Below are 20,185 nucleotides of genomic sequence, written 5' to 3'. Positions count from 1 at the left end.
GGTTCCATGGTGTAATGGTTAGCACTCAGGACTCTGAATCCTGCGATCCGAGTTCAAATCTCGGTGGAACCTAAGATGTTATTTTTTTTCTTATTTTTAATTCTAGCCACGAAATAATTTGGCAACTCATTTACACTTTTCAAATTAAACTCATGCAGTTGGTAACGCTAAGGTTTGTGGCTTTACTAAAGTACTAAAAGGTAAACTAAAAATAGAATTGCAAATAAGGAGGAAGACAAGAGAGTAGCTCTTAGTACATTGGAGTGTGGCCATATCTGTGGACATTGTTTAATGTTCGATTTTGGGTAAATATTGGGTATATATTTGTGGGAATTTTGTAATAATAATAGGGAATTTCAATGTACACGAAGAAGTTCAATTGCAGTCGAGTACGTAATACGGAACGAAAACCTATCAGCATGTTTATTTCAGTTATCATAAGTTTTCACAAAAATATAAATATATCCGTGGGCATTGTTTGTCTTTAAACAAGCGGATTTAAAAAATATGCATTAATTCTTGAAAAATGGTTAACTGTCCATGCCAAAATTTAAATTGTTGGCTAAAAATTAAGTTTTTTTTTTGCATAAAACGGTCCAACAAATTTAAAAACGGCTTCCCTCGTTTAAAGGCAAGATTTTGGTGTACCCAATAAGCCCACATAAATATATAGCTCTGTTCCTTTACGTGCAAGAATCTTCAAGCCTTACCACTTTTTACTCGAAAAGCGTTCCTTTACTTCAGACACTATACAATTCATATGGGAGCAGTTTACAACTTTTGCTACTTTTGCCGGTTTGACCATTTTCAAAAGTAAAGGAACAGACCATATATGACGATCGGTACACCGACTTCAAAAATGCTGTTTCGAGAAACACACGTTTAAATTTTATATGCTACATATAAATCACAATGAATCCCTTCCATTACTTCCCAGCAAAAAAAGTCCTCCCAAAATCATGGGTTTCGTAAGGGATTTTTGGCAGCCGTAACTACTCGCAAACCTCCTTTCTTCCCCATTATTTTTACAAGGGCATGTCGCACTCAGTTTGTAGTTATTTTATGACCACTAGAATAACTAGTTATTCTGTGGCCACTAGAAGTTGAAAAGTAAGTTGAAAAAAATTCTATTTTTAGAACAGTTGATGTAGAGATTTTTTTTAATTTCATCACACTTCTTACTTTTATTTTATTTTATTTCGCTTGCTGTGCGAGTTGAACACACGAACCCTCTGATTTCTAGCCAAAGACACTACATACTCTGCCACGCACACGAACATTAACGGTTGCTTAAGAACTTAAATGTGCAGTGCACATGTGTACCACGAATTGTTATTTTTTAATTAAAAAAACTCGCGTGCCGACAGGGAGCGTTGAACACCCAACCCTAGGATTTATAGTCGGACACACACTCACTGTGCCACCGTCCTCATTACTTAGTGAGGAGCAAAGTAAGTAGGTTTGCCTTGTAATTTGTTTAAGAAGTATCCCATTACTTTTCAGATTACTTGTAATGGGAAAAGAAGCTTGTTTACATTACTTTGTAATGGGTTACGTAATGACTACCGGATCCAAATTTTTGCTGGGTTATATCTCACTCATTTTTCCGCCGATCGACTGGAAATTTGACTACTTCGTTTGATCCGTGTATAGAATCCCTATCTTGCCACCGTGGTGCAAGGGTGGCGAAATTCCCCACAGGATGATGTAGGCGACATTTCCTGAGTATTTCAGCAATGTAAAACTTCTGTTTTCTTGAGAATTTAAAAACTATTAAACAAGAATGTCTTCAAAGGAACAAATGAGATTTCTCTGATATCAATGATTACAGCATTGGTGCTCGCTTCCTTACGGTAGCGTAAAACAAACCATTGCTTACCAATGGGGAGAGTGCCTTACCTGTACTAATACACCAACTATTCTGAGCACCCCTGGATTACAGCACGATTCTATTTTAGCTCACTGATGCCTTGAAATGAGTAAAGACAAAATTTGAGAGGAGTTGAACGACCAGAGAAACACTAACTGCCTGTTTCTGTAGGTCGAAAGAAAGAAAGAATACTTCCAAACTCGTGTGTGTTTTTCAAATTTGTTTTCTGTTTTGTTTTGATCTTTACCGACTCAGCAGGAAAATTGTGTACCCCCAGACTAGACTAAATACAAATAAGCCATTTCGGTTAGACAATGTACGCCAAATTCCTGAGAGGAATGCTGTATGTACCCTAAACAGAATTTTACCCATTTCGGTGGAATAATGCGGCTAAAACCTTGAAAATACCACAAATCGATGGGTATCTATTATAACGGCTATATCAAAACGTGGACCTTTGCCGATAACATTTGGCAGGAATTCTGTATATCCCCAACAAAGACAACATACCGAATTTTATATATTCCTGTACGATAATGTGGCTAAAACCTTCAAAATACCGAAAATCGGGAACTACTCCCCCCAAAAAATACTAAATGGCAAATTTCAGTAATTTCGATGAGATAATATAGCTAATACCTTCAAAATACCGAAAATATGGAGGTACCATTATATGTAAGATATAAAATCGTGGACCTACACTGATAAATTTCCAGGGAAAGTTTGTATAGCCACAAAGATAGATAATGGAAAGCAAATAGGGATAGATAATGGAAAGCAGTAATCGATTTTTCGACATTTCGATTTTGGTCTAAAACTGAAAATGCGATTATTCGGTCTTGCGATTATTTCAGTTGTCTTAAAACTCGACTTTCGTAACCGCAGAAAATCGATTATAATCGACTATTCGTCGATTTTCGAGTTTTCTTTTGAAACTGTAAAACCGCCAAGTCCACAATCTATGGGCAAACTCGAAAATCGATCACAAGATAATCGGTTATGCGATCTTTCCTCCAGACAAAAGGCGACAACGATTTTTAGATTTTTGTCTGCAAAAAGTCGATTTATCGATTTTTTATCGACGAGTCTTAATGGCTGTCTAGCGACCCCACTTCGCTGAAATACTCAGAAATGTAGCCTACAGGCGTGCTTACCATTTTACGGCGGCTAGGACTTCTTAAATCCTCAAAAGTATGCCAGAGAATGGAGAAAGTGAAATTCTACTTATTGATGGTTAAGGTCACATTGCACAGTGGGCGCTGCCATTGGCCAAAATTAAAAAATGAAAGTCTAATTTTTGGTACCAAATGTATTCATATCTACTACAAACATGTTAAATTTCTCTAAAATAAATTTGTAATGGATTACATCTTACTGTACTCTTTGAGAATTCAGTGCAAAAGTTAGGTGAAAGTAAAATATCAATATCAAACTAAATGAACTCTATATTGACCAAACTTATTCCGAATATTGAAAAACAATGTATTAACTTAATTTTTATGCAGTTTTGTGTTTGTTAATTTTTGGGATGCATTATTGAATACGTGTGTTGGCTAAAGGACTTTTGTAATGTTATTTCTTCAATATAATTCAATTTCATGTAAAGTTTTAATTATGTTCCCCCTCTTTCCCCCTAACGATTTTTTTTTTAAAAGATCAGTAGTAGTCTAAGGATTATATTTTTCAAACTTTCAGCTGCATGTTTCCGCATCTTTGGAACTGGTTCCCAAAATACTAAGGGTACATTTCAGGGTGTTTTTGTCATTTTTTCAAATGTGCAGGTGATACATTTCAGCTTTTTAAATATATAGAAGAGCATTGTGAGGTTCAGTTATATGAAGGATACGTTAAAAAGTGGTCCTCAATGTAAAATTTGAAAAATTCATCCATTTTGATTGATTATTACGGCTAGAACCCTAAAAATACAGAATATTGGGCGGTACATATTTATGGGGACAAATTCAAAGGGTGGACCTACATTAATCGACAATTTTCTAGGGGTAGCCTACATCCACGAAAGATTAAGTGGCATTTCGGCCATTTCGATATAATAACTTATATGAAACCCTCAAAATTCCGAAAATGGGGCGGTACAATTACATGGGGACCCTATCAAAACGTGGACCCAGTTCAACAAAATTTTGCTAGAAGGTTTTCTAACACTAGGGAATACCGATAGCCAAATTTTAGCCAATTTCACTGAAAGATGTGGTCAAGACCTCCAAAATGCCTGAAATCAGGGGTGCAGTTCTATGGGTGCTATACCTAACATTGGACCTATATTGAATTTTTTTTGCTTCTTTTTATTTGTGTTGCTAAACTAGCCTTTACTGAAATTTTTGTATTGTTATCTGCTCAAGAAGTATTTTTGGCCGCTCTTCCCATACAAGTTCGACCACAGTGCATTGTAATAATAAATCCGAACAAAAATATATTAGGAGTGTAGCGATAGATTCACCTTTATTCTTTTTTTTTTGTATTGCGTAAGAAGTTACATTGTTGTTAATATCGTGACATAACGTTGTTTACTTGGGAGACCAGCGGAGACTTGCCCATATCTATCAATTTCTCCCTGAATGTACGTAAAGTTTCCGTTACATCTTCATGTTCCATAGCATCTGCCATGTTCAATCTGATTGTTACTGTATTTCGCATTATTGTGTGTCCTTGTAAATACTGGACTTCATATTTGGAGCCATTGAATTTTCGCAACTTCTCATTGTTATTATTTGTGTGTTTATTACGACTACAATCCTTTTTTCAATTAATATTCAGTTATGTATGTACATACATATGTATTTTTTGGAATTTGTCAGAATTGGAATATTCAAAACAAAACGTAACAAAATGACGTTGACACAAGTTGGTCAGCAAAACAAAAAAAAAAATATAATCAGCTGTAAGCTCTCCATTACCTTTCTTATTATACCATGGCTGTAATGTTGTGCTCTGTTCCAGAACCTGCAAGAAGCTACTATTTTTTACTACGATAACATTTTTTCCTTTATGTTATCGAAAAACATAGTAAAAATTAGTAGATTCTTGCAGTACTGGAACAAACCATTGGTGTCAAACTTTTTTTATATTTATTGGTCTGTTCCAGAACTGCAAGAATCTACTAATTTTTACTATTTTTCCGATAACATAAAGGAAAAAATGTTATCGTAGTAAAAAATAGTAGCTTCTTGCAGTTGCTGGAACAGGCCATTTGTTTCTATTTTCGATATATATTTTTTGAGGAAAAAATATGTGTATCATTCAGAAAAAAAACTATTTCCCATAAAGACTTCTTCATATCAATGACATGTAACCTCCTCCAAGCCGCACACTAAAACACCACTTATGGAGGAGGGACAACATTTGTTAATATGTGTGGTATTCTGTTAAATTAAAAAAAAAAACTAAAGTCCTACTAAACATGGGCTTTTTTGATTTCAAAAACAAAAGATTCAAACACCTTCTCTCTATTTCAACAAAAAACAAATTTCTATGTGGTTGTTGTTGAGTTGTATTTGTTGTAGTATTTCCTTTACCTTGTTTGTTCTACCATGGTACTTCCCATAGTCCGTGTCATGATATAATAAGAAGGTAGCATTATCAGCCCAGCTGAAGCCCAGCTGAGGTTAACATAATGTGTCAATTGCATTGAATTTATGTCAAATTTTGACATCTTATGTTACCAAAAACGGCAGTTGCTCCTACCTTCTTATTGTATCATGGTCCGTGTTTATACAGGGAAAGTTGATGGGAAAGAAAATTGAGTTTATTGGCGAGGGAGTAGAGAGGAATAAGAGGGGGTACATACACCTACATATGTACTGGAAAACTCTGTTTTGTTTCGTTTTTCTTCGTATACAACCTGAATTTGGCTGCAGATTTGGTTTTGCATTTTCTTTCATTTTATTTTTTCGGTCGAGAAACAAACAACAGCGAAGACAATTGAAAAAAAACCTTTTGGAGGAAAAACTATTTTTTAAGCAAAAACAATTCGAAATAATTGGAAATATCAAAATTAAACTGCAATTCAAGGGTTTCTTTAATAATAAATAATCACGTCCATTTTTACTTTTCATTACAATTTTGCCTTGGCTTTGTTTTTGAACGGCGCAATGAGAAAATGAGTGTGAAGAAGAATAAGAAAAATTATAAAATTGACACAAACATGATTTCCGTGTCTAAACAACAAGGAAATTTTAAAAGAAATTGAGAAGAAAAATTTTCTTTCCAGTTTGAATGTCTAAACACGGTCATACACATGCCTGACATTTTCACAGTTAGTCCATATTTACATTAAGCAATTTTCCTTGTGGCAATTGTCAGTTTGTAGGTGAGAGAGGGTGTTGAGAGGCAAAGGGTTACCATATGCTTCACCTCTCTCTCCTTCAAACTGACAATTGCCGCAAGGAAAATTGCCTAATGTAAAAATGGACTTATACAACAGCTTTAATTTTAATGCTGTTGTACGTTTTTTCTGTGCCTTTTCAATCCCACTTTCACACAATATTATCCCAGGAAACTGCTAAACGAACATTCTGGCAACACTGTGCTGTCAGTTTGCTTTTACTCACAGAGAGAGAGGAAACCATGTTGGAGACAAAAATCAAATCTCACAGAGTCAACAACAACAACAAAATAGCAGTCTCAGCAGCCCTAGAACGAGAGATAGATAAACAAACAAACAGAGATTTGTGGCTGAAGGTAACGGTAACACGGACGGAAGGAAAACGAATACTAGTTAATGTGAGAATCATGTGTGATAACAAATCGACATCTGAGTGTTGCTGTAGATTTGATAAACGGAAAGGAAGAAGAAAAACTACAAAAACAATTTAAATAAATTATTAAAATCAATTTTCTCAATTGGTAACATAAAGGACAAAGCAAGACAAAATTAGTGCATTTTTGGAAAATCTTGTAGCATTTGCAAAACGTATACCTATTTAGCTATTTTCGTTTGTATTCAGTGCTCAACAAACATCTGCATCAAAACTGTTGTTACTCTTCATGCTCCTCTTATTGTGGTAGTTGATGAGACACAATCATAATATATGTACCTAAGTAATGGACTCGGTGTTTTTTAAGTAAATATTGTCGAATAACTAGCTACCAACAAAATTTATGTGCGTGGCGTAAATGTAATTTGAATTGTTTTTGTTTGTTAATGAAATCGCGTGCCGCTATCCCAACGACAATCAACAGCACCCTGACAATGCGAAGTTGTGCATTTAAAACTATCGAAGGAAACGAAGAAACATGAAACCACTGTTGCTTCCTCGCCAATCGAATCACGAAGTTTCTTAACCTCCGTCCGTCGCCAGATTGTCTACCGAGATCTGACTGACTGTGTTACTAGCATTCCAGGGAACACAGATTGTGTAAAATTTCCTTCGATAAATTAAATCATTTTTAAACGCAATAACCTCTTACTATGCTCATAAGTACCATGAAAATCTTAGTCGCACTTGGACTTAGTTTAATGTTCACAATATCCCTATTGAAACTGACCATCATATTTTGGCATAGCTACCCAACTTTAGTGGAATACGGCTTTGGTAGTGACTTACCCAGTGTTGATGAATGGTTGAATGAACAAAACTTAACAGATTACAAAGAACTATTTCAAAAACATGGTGAGTATAAAAAGATAACCCTGCTATCTGTTACCCACATTTTTAGATTTTATCGATTATGAACTTTGCCAGAATATGTCAATAGTATGCAAGTGAGTTCTTTGTTTATTTTTTTAATTGTTGTGTGAACTGTTTTGTTTTTATTGTGAAATAAGCCTCTCACGGTGAGATGCCAGTGTAATTGGAACAATTTTCGGTGATGTCAATAATAAAATAATTTATACAGCTAAGAACATAAAATAAGTAAAGCAAAAACTAAAAGGGAATAAGCGATTTTCATTTTTTTTAGCGAATTTGAGTTTTTCGTAAGGAATCTTATCAATTTTATTTGAAAATTACATAATTATGACTTTTAAGTTTTAAAAAAGTTTTTTTCTCTAAAAAATATGTTTTTTTTTTCAAATTCGGCTTGTGCAAATGCGATTTTGTGTATTTCGAGAGAAATCTTAAATCTTAAGAAATCTTAAATCACAGATGGCTAATTCGAATTCGAAATTGTCAACAAGGAATAGAGTAGAGTGGAAATGGGAAGACATTTAAAAAGCAATACGTCTTCACGCCGCAGGTCCAAGAGCCTATAGTCACTTGTATCAAAAAGGTCATCCGTTTCTCCATATGCCGACTTTACAAAGGTAAGGTGGTGCAAACGAATTGCATGGCATCAAAAGACAAGATCTGAATCCTAAAGGCCTCAGTACATAAGCTACCTCGCAGGCTTGCCTTGCTTCTATGCTTCATTTCTGACATAATAAAAATAACCGCCTGTTCATGTATGTCGCACGGAAACCTGTACGAAAGGAAAGCAGTCACTCACTTCCGCCTAAAAATGCGTTCATGTATTTCGCAAACTATCGTACGACTGCCGTTACGTATCCTATGCGAAATACTACTAATTTGAATGTACATTTGTACAACTATGTTCCATAAATGAGAGCCAAATGAGAAATGAAAACAAAATCCACATATACATACAAGCATTGGAATATATGTATGTGATTTGTTTTGTTTGAAAAATAAAATGTGTCGGTATTTTGAATTATTTTATTTTATTGATTTCTTCAAAATAATGAATCAAACAGCGATTAAAACGTGTCTATAAAATTTTTATTTTGTTTCAAGAATGTGTTGCATAAATTTGTTTCAAGATTTTCGGTGTTATTCGCGAGTTTACGTTCTTCTCGGCAGCTACAAAGCAAGTGAGTGATTTTGACATTCTCTTTCTATAAGAGACAGTCCTTTCGAAATACATAAACCCAAATTTAATGGAAAAGTGTACGTTTACGTGTTATTTCGTATGGCTTGTCGGTCGCATAGATTTTCGTTTCAAAGGCGTTTACATGAACAGAAAATGATTTTTTACCACTTCCGAAGCGCAAAAAACCTTTCGGTCGACATACATGAACAGGCTGTAAATGAATAAAGAATAAAAGGGCAACCCAGTTCGAAATTTGCTCGGCCTTCTTCATTCTTTTATTATGTCAGAAATGAAGCAGAGAAGCAAGTCAAGCAGGCGTATTTCAAAATGCAACACGTACGAAGATTTTTTAAGGAAGCCGACAATAAACGTGCGAGTAGTGGTCCAAACAAATCGTGAAAGCAACCGGTGTTTTAGGATTTTGATTGCAAGATGATAGGGGCTATTATTATGTGTATAATTAAAGTCCTAACTAACTTATGGTCTGTTCCAGAACTGCAAGAATCTACTAATTTTTACTATTTGTTCCGATAACATAAAGGAAAAAATGTTATCGTAGTAACAAATAGTAGCTTCTTGCAGGTTCTGGAACGGAGCATTTGGTTTCATTGTTGCGGCAGTAGTCTGCGACATGGCAGCATCGCATACTCTTGTGCCAGACATTGAAAATATAACATGATTTTTTTTTACTTTTAGGAGTGAGAGTTGGTGTAGGAGCTCCCTTTCTCCCTTCTTATGCCTAAACTGAAAACATGTTCATGAAAATGTTCATAGTCTGGCACAAGAAAGCAAATTGTGGAAATAATTTGGCATAACACCTGTAGTGCGTGTCTCTTAACTCATTTTTTGAGTAACCGACAAAAATCGGCAACATTAAAATGCAAAATTATGAATGAAAATTCAACTAAAAGTTCACAACACTGTTGCTGTCGGTTAGCCATACCTGTAACCCATATACCATACACCACAATGGAAAGGGTATTACCATGGTACAAGAAGAAAGGTAGTTTCATGCTAACAGCTGTTTAAAATTTTTTTCAAATTTTGAATTTGAAGTACATTCATTGCCAAACTGAATTTGACACTGAATGAAGGTATACATACATTGTACATACATATGTCATTTTCATTTGAATTTACAAAAAAATACTGAAACCAAAAATGTTTTGTTTAAAATTTCCTTTTTTTGATGGACAAACAGGGAAGAAAAACAGATCTACTCTCCCATATCGCTGTTGGTAGTGCTATGAACCTTAAGCAAGTTCCGTGAGTTGGTATAAAAACTCAAAGATCGATTAAATTGTCCGAAGGGCCTCGTCAAATAATTAACTGAAATAAAAACCGATGTATGCTGTGCAATTACGCAAATTGAAGCCTTTATGCCCGCGTCTTGATGTTTCGCCTGGCCTTCCAATGTGACATTATAGTTAGACAAACACGACAACGTGTCCCTGATAATATTACTTAGAAGTCCATAACCAAGATCATGGTGTCCAACAATTTTGAACTGTTGCAATCAAATCAACACCAGTGGACCATCATCGTGAGGAGCCGATGATTTTACCGGTACTGCATCGACAACATCTTGTTGGCTTGAGTGTTACCGCCGTGAGCATTCCTGACACGATCTACTGAACAGGCTTCCCCACTCAGGCACGTCGGAAGAGATCTTAATGATCTGAAGAGAGGCAGGTCATAAGATTAAGTGAGGCTTAAATAGCATTCATAATGATGCAGTTACGCAGGCATTACAAAGGTAACACATTTGGAGACAACCCTCATCCATCGCAGCAGAAGAACCCCTACGAAGCAGCCGCCTCAATTCATATTGGGCCCGAATTGATGCCATGGTATCCAACACATTCCCTGCTTGTGGTTTGGGACCGTATGACACGATGCATTTCTTTAGCTGTCCACTAACTCACTCACCTGTCTCATGATTCTGATTTGATGCTCTTGATTGAAAATCGAACTAGGCTCAAATGATCTGCTATTGTGTGGCTGCTCTACAATCGGCATGGGAACCGATTCAGAATGGATAAAGTAAAAAATTGAGAATAATTGTTGTATGTCCAATTTCTTACATATACTTATACGTTTTATTAATAAAAAACAATAAAAATAAGATATTTTCAGCAGATGCATTATGATGGAAACAGTCTCTTTTGTCAAAACGCCTCATATCCTCCAGATATACAGCTTTGGTTAGGACTAGGAATGGTGGAGATGAGTTTGTACCCAGCAAAAATACTCATTACAAATTGGCCTACTTTCTCATTATTTTAACACGGGCATGTCATAGGGAGTAAGTACTTATTTTTTGGCACTTAAAAGTAAATAAATAAGTACTTAAATAAGTAGTTACGACTTGAAGTAACCAGGGAGTAACTACTTATTTATCTACTTTTTAGTGGCCAAAAAGTAAGTACTTACTCCCTATGACATGCCCGTGTTAAAATAATGAGAAAGTAGGCCAATTTGTAATGAGTATTTTTGCTGGGTAGTTCTTGAAATAGGACACCCGCGGACAATGTTGTGTTGTGTGGATGTTGTGGATGCAACTGCTGTTGTTAATCTTGGGGTAAACTTTACTAAATTTGTTGTATCAGCAGTGGATTATGTGGGGCCCAAACTATTGAAGTGATCGTTTTGGATTATGCCAACTCCATTCGCGGAATCAAAAGACACACCAAAACATACAGATGTCTTCCTATACACAATTCAAAGCTCGCTGTTGCTGCTGCGGGTACGGATATTGTGGCATCTTTTTTGTTCCGAATCAAATGATAATTTCATCTGTATGACTTGCAAATCCGGTTCATGCAGTAAAAATGAGTTTCCAATACAAGGACTTAAACAAGGGAGCATTTATTGTAATGTCATGGTAATATGGTCAATTCCTGCTCCACAGCATGCATTGGTGTTGATGGTGGCAAAAGTAGTTGCTTTAGATCGCCATAGCAGCCGGAAAATTTGTTGGGATATTTGATATGTATATAATTGATTACAAACACAAATTTAAAACAAACAATATTTTGTTTTTGTTATTGACTGTCATTCGTATTGTTGTTGTTTTGTATTTGACAAGCTCCAGTACAGACATACAGAGTCGCATTTACCTACATTTGACAGATGGGACTACCTTTTATTATTTTACCATGGGGTATTACAGGTTTCTTTTACACAAAAATCAGTTATAGCCTCCACATATGTATTAGCTCTAGACGCACATCTTGTTTTGCCGATTTTCATATTTGGACGAAATAAAACGATCTAGCTGAATCGGTTGGTCTGGGAATTTAAATATGTGCTAGTATATCCCACTTTACGTATGTATGACCACATTTGTAGCCATCTATCGCATTAATGGAAAATAAATTCATGAAAAATTAAATTATAGCAAAGGCATTTATTCCGCGTAGAAGGAATCGGGAACCTCTTCAAATTGGTATATTAATTTCGAATAAAACACTTGAAATGCCCTATGGATATTTACAGAGGAATGAATTCCAGTACATTTGTATGTACCTACCAACATATTACATCAAGATGTTTTGAAACATATTTTTCGGAGCAATGGGCAGATTTTAAATACAAAATTCCTGACACTATATTACAAGCACTATGGAGCAGACTTATGCCCTGTTTATTACTGTTTTTAGCTCATGTTGGCCGGGCTGTATTTATTCAATACCATCTTCTGGGATTGGATTAGGGAGAGGTAAGTCGACTTTCGATTAATCGACTTTTTGCAGTCAAAGGACTAAAAATCGTAGTCAACTTTTGTCTTGAGGGAAAATCGCTGATCGATTTTCGAGTTTGCCCATAGATTGTTGACATGCCGGGTTTACAGTTTCAAAGGAAAACTCGAAAATCGACAAATAATCGATTTTCTGCGGTTACGAAAAAGTCGAAAGTTGAGTTTTGGGACAAATGAAATAATCGGCAGACCGAAAAATCGCATTTTTAATTTTATATCATAATCGAAAAGTCGAAAAATCGATTATTGCTTTCCATAAACTATCCCTAGATTGACTGCCTATTTCTGTATGTCGAAAGAACGAGAGAATACTACCAAACTCTTGTGTATTTTCCAAATTTGTTTTTTGTTTTGAAGCAAAGCAAAGGTAAAAATATTTCGAAAACTAAAGTTTGGACGTGTTTCATTCGCACACTTTTTCGTTTCGACATACAGAAACAGGCTGTGAATATGTGGTATCTTCGTCGTCTTGGTTAGTATTGGATACTAACAGTTTGGACAAATACTCTTTCCCTACCCTGAGCATACTATCTGTATGTTCATTAATCAAATTACCTTGCTTGTCTGAACGGAAGGATGTGCCTGTATCACAGCTATTAGTTTGATTTTTCACTCTTTGGTAGAATTTTCGGACTTCATTCTGGCTTCTGTAGATCTCGATTGACATTTGTCCTCTCTCCTTTTCTTCCTATATACATACATCTCTCGTGAGCGTAACGTTGTTACTAATTGTAAAGTACCCCTATATGCCGTATTTTTCTCTTTGGTAGCAGCCCTGCAATAAGGTTGTGGTCCGAATCTATGTTTGCTCCTTGGAACGATCGTACATGCAACACGTTCAATGAATGTCTTCCATCTATCACAACGTGATCAATTTGATTTCTTGTTTTTTGGTCTGGAGACAGCCATGTGCCTTTATGAATGTCGAGAAGCTTTGATCTGGTACTGCCATTGCCTCTGGTCTGTTACATTGCCTCATTCCATTGTCAGAAGTTTCATTGGGAAAGGCTGAATTTCCTGACTGTTGGGCCAAATGTTTTGTCATTAAAAGTGTCTAGAATAATTTTAATGTCATAGGCAGGACAACGGTCGTAAGTTCCTTCTAAGCGCTCGAAAAATATATCTTTGCTCTGCTTATCCTTGTCTTCAATGTATAGGGTGTTTTTTTAAGCCCGATAGAACTTGAAATTGTAAAAAATAACACAAAAAATTTAATTGTAATCAAATTTTTTTTTTTATTCGAAAGATCAATACGTGGCATTAACATTTGAAAATGATTTCGGGCATATGGGCACCGCGGCTGTTCTTGACGATGTGCATTCTGGACGTCGAATTTTTGGCCACTTTTTCGAGCACTGCTGGCCGTATGTCACGAATAACACGAACAATGCTGGCCTCCAAGGCATCAATTGTTGCTGGTTTATCAGCATAAACCAGTGACTTCACGTAGCCCCACAGGAAATAATCGAGAGGTGTCAAATCGCACGACCTTGGAGGCCAATTGACAGGTCCACTTCTCGAAATCAACTTATCGCCAAATTTTGATTTCAATAAGTCGATGGTTGCGTTCGCCGTATGGCACGAAGCGCCATCCTGTTCAAACCACATCTCCTCCGGATCAATGTCATCCATATTTTCAAACAAAAAATCATTGATCATGGTGCGGTAACGATCTCCATTGACCGTAACGCGAGCTCCGTCCTCATTTTTGAGGATGCCATCAGCGTGAAAACCGCACCATACGGTGCATTTTCCTGGATGTAATGGAGTCTGTAGGGTCTCTTGTGGATTGGTCTCACTCCATATGCGGCAATTTTGCTTATTAACAAACCCGTTAAGCCAAAAATGCGCCTCATCGCGGAACACAATTTTGCGATAAAACAACGGGTCGAATCGACGACTGATTTTCAAAGTAAATTTGGATAATTTCGTAGCGTTGTTCAAGCGTAAGTCTATTCATGATGATTTGTCAGAGTATACTGAAACAAATAAAAAAAAGTTTCATCAAAATTTAATTTTTTGTGTTACTTTTTACAATTTAAAGTTCTATCTAGCTTAAAAAAACACCCTTTATTTTGGCGTTAGGCCGCCTTAGGGGGCCATCAGACCATCCACTTTTTCACATGTATGTTGTCCCTTTAGGTATACTAATATACAAAACAGCTGATGCCATACATGTGAAAAAGCAGATGGTCTGATGGCGGCCTAAAAGTCGTCTGTGAAAACGAAATGTTTTTCGCAGTTTGCGTAAAGTCGAAAACAATAAGTTGACATCACCTATAATGTGAAATGACTTTCCAGAGAAAACTAAATAGTTTGTATGTTGCCACATTGAGGCTTTTGTACGTTTGACGGGGAAGTGTGGAAGAATGAAGAAGTAAAACGATAATCAAAATTTGATGCACTCTTATCAGTCCTAATAATGCATCTGGATATTGGTACGATTGGAACAACTTTATAATGTAATGACCATTTTATTTTTTATATATATTTGAGAAAAAAAGTAATGGATACTTTTAATTAAACGACTCATTTTCGCAGTCATTTCTTTACTGAGACTTTGTAGATAGTCGGTAGACGAATTATTTTCAATAAAAATGTCTGCTTAAAAATATTTTTCAATATCGGTATAATTTATTGTATTAATTTTTATGTCAGTTAATAAATCTAAAAGCGGTTTTAACATCTAACATGTTTTATAAAACGGGTCATTTAAGTTGTCAATTCCATAGGCTACTTTGGGTAAAACTTCATTTCCTTAAAACTAACTCAACAATAAAATAATTTGATCAGTTCCCGTTTACTTAAACTACTGCATAACGATGAAGTTTTGCTATATATCCTAGGGAATTCAATTCAAGTTTTTTATAATTTAATACAATAATTATAATTACGTTCTACAACATTTATTTGACAAAAATGTTTTCCATATTATTCGTAAATATTTGTAATAAAAGTTGTAAGAAGTTCTACAGAAGAAAATTTTTCTTTAATTTTTTTTACAAGGTTATACCTATGTGAAGAAATGTTCAAATTCACAAAATATTGACGAATCATTTCTATGTTGATGAAATAATGTACATGTATAAAGAAAATTTATTCTCAATATTTCCCTACAATTTCTCGCTTTCATTTGTTATAATCTGGTAACTTTACTAATTAATTAATAAGCTTTTATTACTTAAATTGTGTTGCAAAAGCTTTTTTACAACAACAAATATACAATTTGCTTTACATATCATAAAAAACATTAATTATTAAAATAAAAAGAATTTCTTAGGTTCCACCGAGATTTGAACTCGGATCGCAGGATTCAGAGTCCTGAGTGCTAACCATTACACCATGGAACCGTTGAGTGCGCCGTTGGCAAATCAACAATATAACTTTAGGGTTGCTTATGATTTTAGTTTCGTAAGGGGGAAGGTGATAAGAACATGGTGTGCTGTGTGTGATCGACTACTAAATGAAAGCGTGTTGCTAAATATAAACTCCACAGCAGTCAAATGGGCAAATAGCAAAGCAACGAAAGATGTTAATATGTACAGTGAGTCACAATATTTCATGTGTATTTTGGGTGAAAATCTTAACAAAAACTAATTATTGATTAAACTGTAATTTTATGAATCGTTATAAATATAATGTCAAAATAAATGAAGTCAAATGCAAAAGGGCGTTAAAAGGGTAGGGCAATGGCGCTGGAAGCAATAATTCATTAATGTATTTTTAATTTACATAATAAAGTAGTTAGAAGCATCAGCAATTCAGTACTCTGAAATGTTAAAAATTTCAAAAATATTTCGCAAAAATTAAGCGATTCTTACAATATTTTCCAAACTGTTTAATTCAGAAAATGTTAATAAACGTATGATTCAACAAATTTATTACAATTTTTAAATTTAGAGATATTACTTTAAAAAGATTTAAATCAAGTTTGACAGCCCGTGGGGTATCATCTTCTAGGCTGGTTTGGCTGCCTTTATGATTGTGCCATGAATAAATTAGGCTCGTTTAGACTGAATGCATTCTATTTGACGTAAATGCATGAAAATATACATACATATGTATGTATGTCAGAAAAATCCCAGCTAACATTTTTTTCAGTTTTTTTTCGAATTCGGAACGAAACTCTGCACAAGTATCCGATTCTGATGCCGAATTCGTTCAGAAATCGAAACAAAATTGTGTGAAGGTGCCCACGAATTCGGAAAGTTTTATCAGAAAAAAATCGGAAGGAATATTAGAGTTTCCTTCCGAATTCTGAAAGAATTCATAAAAAAAACTCGAATGAAAAAAAGGGAAATTTTAAGGGAATTTTCGATTATCTGCACAAATTCGGAAAAAAATCTGAAGGAATATTCGAAAATGGGATTATTATCGGATGTTTGATTCGATCTTCGGAAAAAATCGGAATATTTTCGAAATATTTATCCGAAAATCGGAAAAAAATTCGGAAAAATATCGTATGTTTCATCCGAAGCTCGGACAAAAATCGGAAAAATATCGGATGTTTCATCCGAAGTTCGGAAAAAAATCGGAAAATTGTCGAATGTTTGATGCGAACTTCTCAATAATTATCTTCTTTATTTGTTGAACTTTATAAATTGAATAATATTAGGTGTGTCTTTTTACGTGATAATTTGTAATAATTATTACGAAATGTTACTAAATGCTGTCTTTTTACACAAAAGTTCAGTAAATGAGAGCGAAGTGAGAGAACAATTTTGACAATTGTATGCTGAGAAATTGCTAAAAGTTGCTGAAAGAATTTTTCCCAGCAACATTTAGCAAGTTCGATCAGCTGTTTTTTCATTATTTGCTAATGGTCAGCTGCTCAGTGTTTATCTTATTTTTATGGAAAAATACTATAAATATATTACGATTCAGGTTTATTTATTGATTATTTTATTAATATAATAATTATTTTTTATTTATTTTGCTTAAATTTGAAGAACTTTTTCATTGCTTTGGAGTTATTTTTTCGTTCATGCATTGGCGCCAATGTTTTTGTTTTGGTTATCAACTGTTATCGTGCTAAAGCTTACTAAATACTGTCTTTTTACTTTTTTCTCTATTTTCGTATCAAAGAGCAAAATCTCTCTTACTCTCTGAAAAGAAGTTACTGAATAATTATTACTGAAAAAGTAAAAAGACACAACTATTATATATACTATTCCTTGCTGCTGACCGCTGATAATTTAAAACAAAACCATTCCTATGAAAGTTTTCATATGTTGTTTTTATCTAAAATAGAATTACCAATTTTAATGATTAAAAAAAACACGTTTTAGAAAATGTGTATATAAACTTCCCATTTTTATTTATTTGTTCCGCTAAGTCTTACTCACTTAACATCTGCCAAATAACTAAAAAACAAGCTACAGCATGCAAACTAAACAGAAAAATTTCCCTTTTCTTTGAATTTCTTATACTCTCAGCACCCTCATCAAAAGTTCGGGAATTCTGCTCGCGAGAAAAAGAAACTAACCATTTTTTTGCAGAGTACTCGGAAAGTTTTCGGATGAAAGGGTAGAGAAATAGAGAAACACGCATAAGTAAATTCCCTTCAGAGAATGTGCAGAGTACTCGGAAACTAATCGGAAAAAAACACTACGAGATCTCGGAAAAAAATCTGATATCAGAGCCCTCGGCAAAAATTGCTAGCTGGGATGTCATTATAAGTAGGTACATATAAACAAAGACGTATAGAAATAAAGACCTAAACAAATGCATTTTCCAAAAACACGTGATAGTAGTGTCGAATTTTGGTTATAGACGGCTAAACAATATTGCCGCAATCTAAGACTTGCCGCAAGTAAACTTGCCTAATGTACATTGGGACTAAGGGATCACTTTTCGAATTAAAATTTGTAAAAACTGGAAGACTCTGGCGCGTAAAGAGCTATGTATGTATTATTATTTAATTTCTTTGATGAGAGGGAAATTAAAAAAATAATAATAGTAATAATAAATGTACATTAATTAAAATGTATATATAGTACGTTGTGCAAACGTCATAAAAAGGTTAACCCTTCAAAAAGCTTTGATTCATGAGGTTTATTTTTTAAATTTCCGAAGTGTTGGTACTATTCTTTGCCCTGTAAAAATACATATCAGGAAGTTCTAATGGGTACTTTACACGATATGTTTTTTACATATGAGTTGTCACTTCTCCCATACAAAATGTATGTATATGCAAAGTGACAACTCATATGTAAAAAACATATCGTCTAAAGTACCCATAAGTAGTCCGTAGGAACTAATTAGTGTCGTTCAATGATTATCGTGAGCTGAAGTTTTTGTTCTACTAAAGCCATCTCTAGGGATTGGGTCCAGCGCACGGTGGTCGAAACCACTGATCTAATTAATAACTTGCAAACTAATTGAGATACGTTACTGAAATTTTGCACAAGCTTAGTCTGTGGGTAATAATAGGCCAAATATGAACAATATAGGCTAATGTTTTGGTATAGCCCCATATAAAGGTACCTTCCGGTTTTCCGTATTATGAGGATTTAAGCCACATTTTCGTAGCAAATCACCTGTAATTTGGTACTTAGAGTTCCTAGTGGTCACAAAACATTTCCACCAAATATTATGGACATAGGTGGTCGTTTTGATATACCCCCAAGTAACCGTACCTCCCGGTTTAGGGTATTTTGAATATAATGACCACATTTTTCATCTGACTTGGCTGTAATTTTGCATTCCGTTTTCTCACTGCGTATAAAATCTCTTACAAAACCGTTTTCAAAACAGATTTATCTTTTTTTAATTTTTACTTGTTATCCCATATTTATTAACATATTTAGCTATAATATGGTATTATAGTGTCTCCGGGGGTAGAACTCTTCCTTGCAAACATGTTTCAAGATAGGTCCATATTTTTATTAAGCTCCCACACAAATGCACAGCTAAATTTGTATGAATTTCATGCAAAATCCCTTATTTTCAAAGTGCAGTCATCAGTGTGGTTATTCCGTATCTAGAGAGTCCAATTTAATTCCCCACAAAATAATCGAACCCAAGTTCGGCCAAGTTTACAAGATGCACTCTATGGAACAAGCTCTTCTTGTATTTGACAGTGAATAATTGAGTGAGTATTTACAACAACAAAAATGGAAAAACAAAGTCTTTGTCTGCAAAGTGTCTGTAATCGATACAATGGAAAATATTTCGCAATTTTATAGTTCGATTTTTTGCCTTTCGCTCCGCTAGATCAGTGGTTTCGACTAGTGTGCAGCGGTCTTGTGACGTTTTGATCTTATTTTAAAAGTTATACAACAAGAAGTCACTATTTTGTGGACAGTATGTTTCAGATTGGGACATATAAAACCCTATAATTTCCATATATTGAATAATGTGAGAAAGATTTATTTCTCCTACATTAAAAATTCTCTATAGAGAGCCCCCATAGGAGAGTTTTTTATTATTAGAAGTACCCATATTAACCTTCCATTCTATGGAAGTCCTCTTAGAGGCCTTATATTCTATCGAATACCTCTAAGGGGGGCTTATATTCTATAGAAGTCCTTCTAGAGGACCTTCTATTTTATATAAGTCCTCTTAGGAGGCCTTTTATTGTATTCGGAAGTCCTTTAGGAGGTCTTTTATTATATAGACCTTTCAGGAGTATATTTTTTCTGTTATTGTTTGAGCCAGTTTCGAACTTGTTTTTATTATACCCCCAGACTTTAGGCTAATGAGGGTATATACACTTTGATACGACCAAA

At 34.7% G+C, this 20,185-nt stretch overlaps 1 protein-coding gene and 2 non-coding genes across 4 annotated transcripts in view; 2 read left to right on the top strand and 1 right to left on the bottom strand.

Moving 5' to 3' along the window:
- Positions 1 to 72, top strand: TRNAQ-CUG (transfer RNA glutamine (anticodon CUG)). Its single transcript has one exon. It is a non-coding gene; the product is annotated as a tRNA-Gln (tRNA).
- Positions 73 to 6,538: 6,466 nt separating this feature from the next.
- The window catches only part of LOC141394936 (apoptosis-resistant E3 ubiquitin protein ligase 1), a 142,055-nt gene continuing 128,408 nt past the window's right edge, over positions 6,539 to 20,185 (top strand). For both annotated transcript variants that reach the window (XM_073970106.1, XM_073970104.1), the window contains exon 1: positions 6,539 to 7,500. In XM_073970106.1, the coding sequence (XP_073826207.1) occupies positions 7,299 to 7,500 (202 nt within the window). In that variant the 5' untranslated portion in view covers positions 6,539 to 7,298. The remainder of the gene's footprint in view (positions 7,501 to 20,185) is intronic.
- On the bottom strand, positions 15,734 to 15,805 carry TRNAQ-CUG (transfer RNA glutamine (anticodon CUG)). Its single transcript has one exon. It is a non-coding gene; the product is annotated as a tRNA-Gln (tRNA).

The sequence above is a fragment of the Musca autumnalis genome, unplaced genomic scaffold (assembly GCF_047663935.1).
Source record: "Musca autumnalis isolate F117 unplaced genomic scaffold, ASM4766393v1 scaffold_2, whole genome shotgun sequence".
Lineage (NCBI taxonomy): Eukaryota > Metazoa > Arthropoda > Insecta > Diptera > Muscidae > Musca > Musca autumnalis.
Note: the sequence above shows the minus strand (reverse complement) of the source record. Positions and strands in the feature narration are given on the sequence as shown.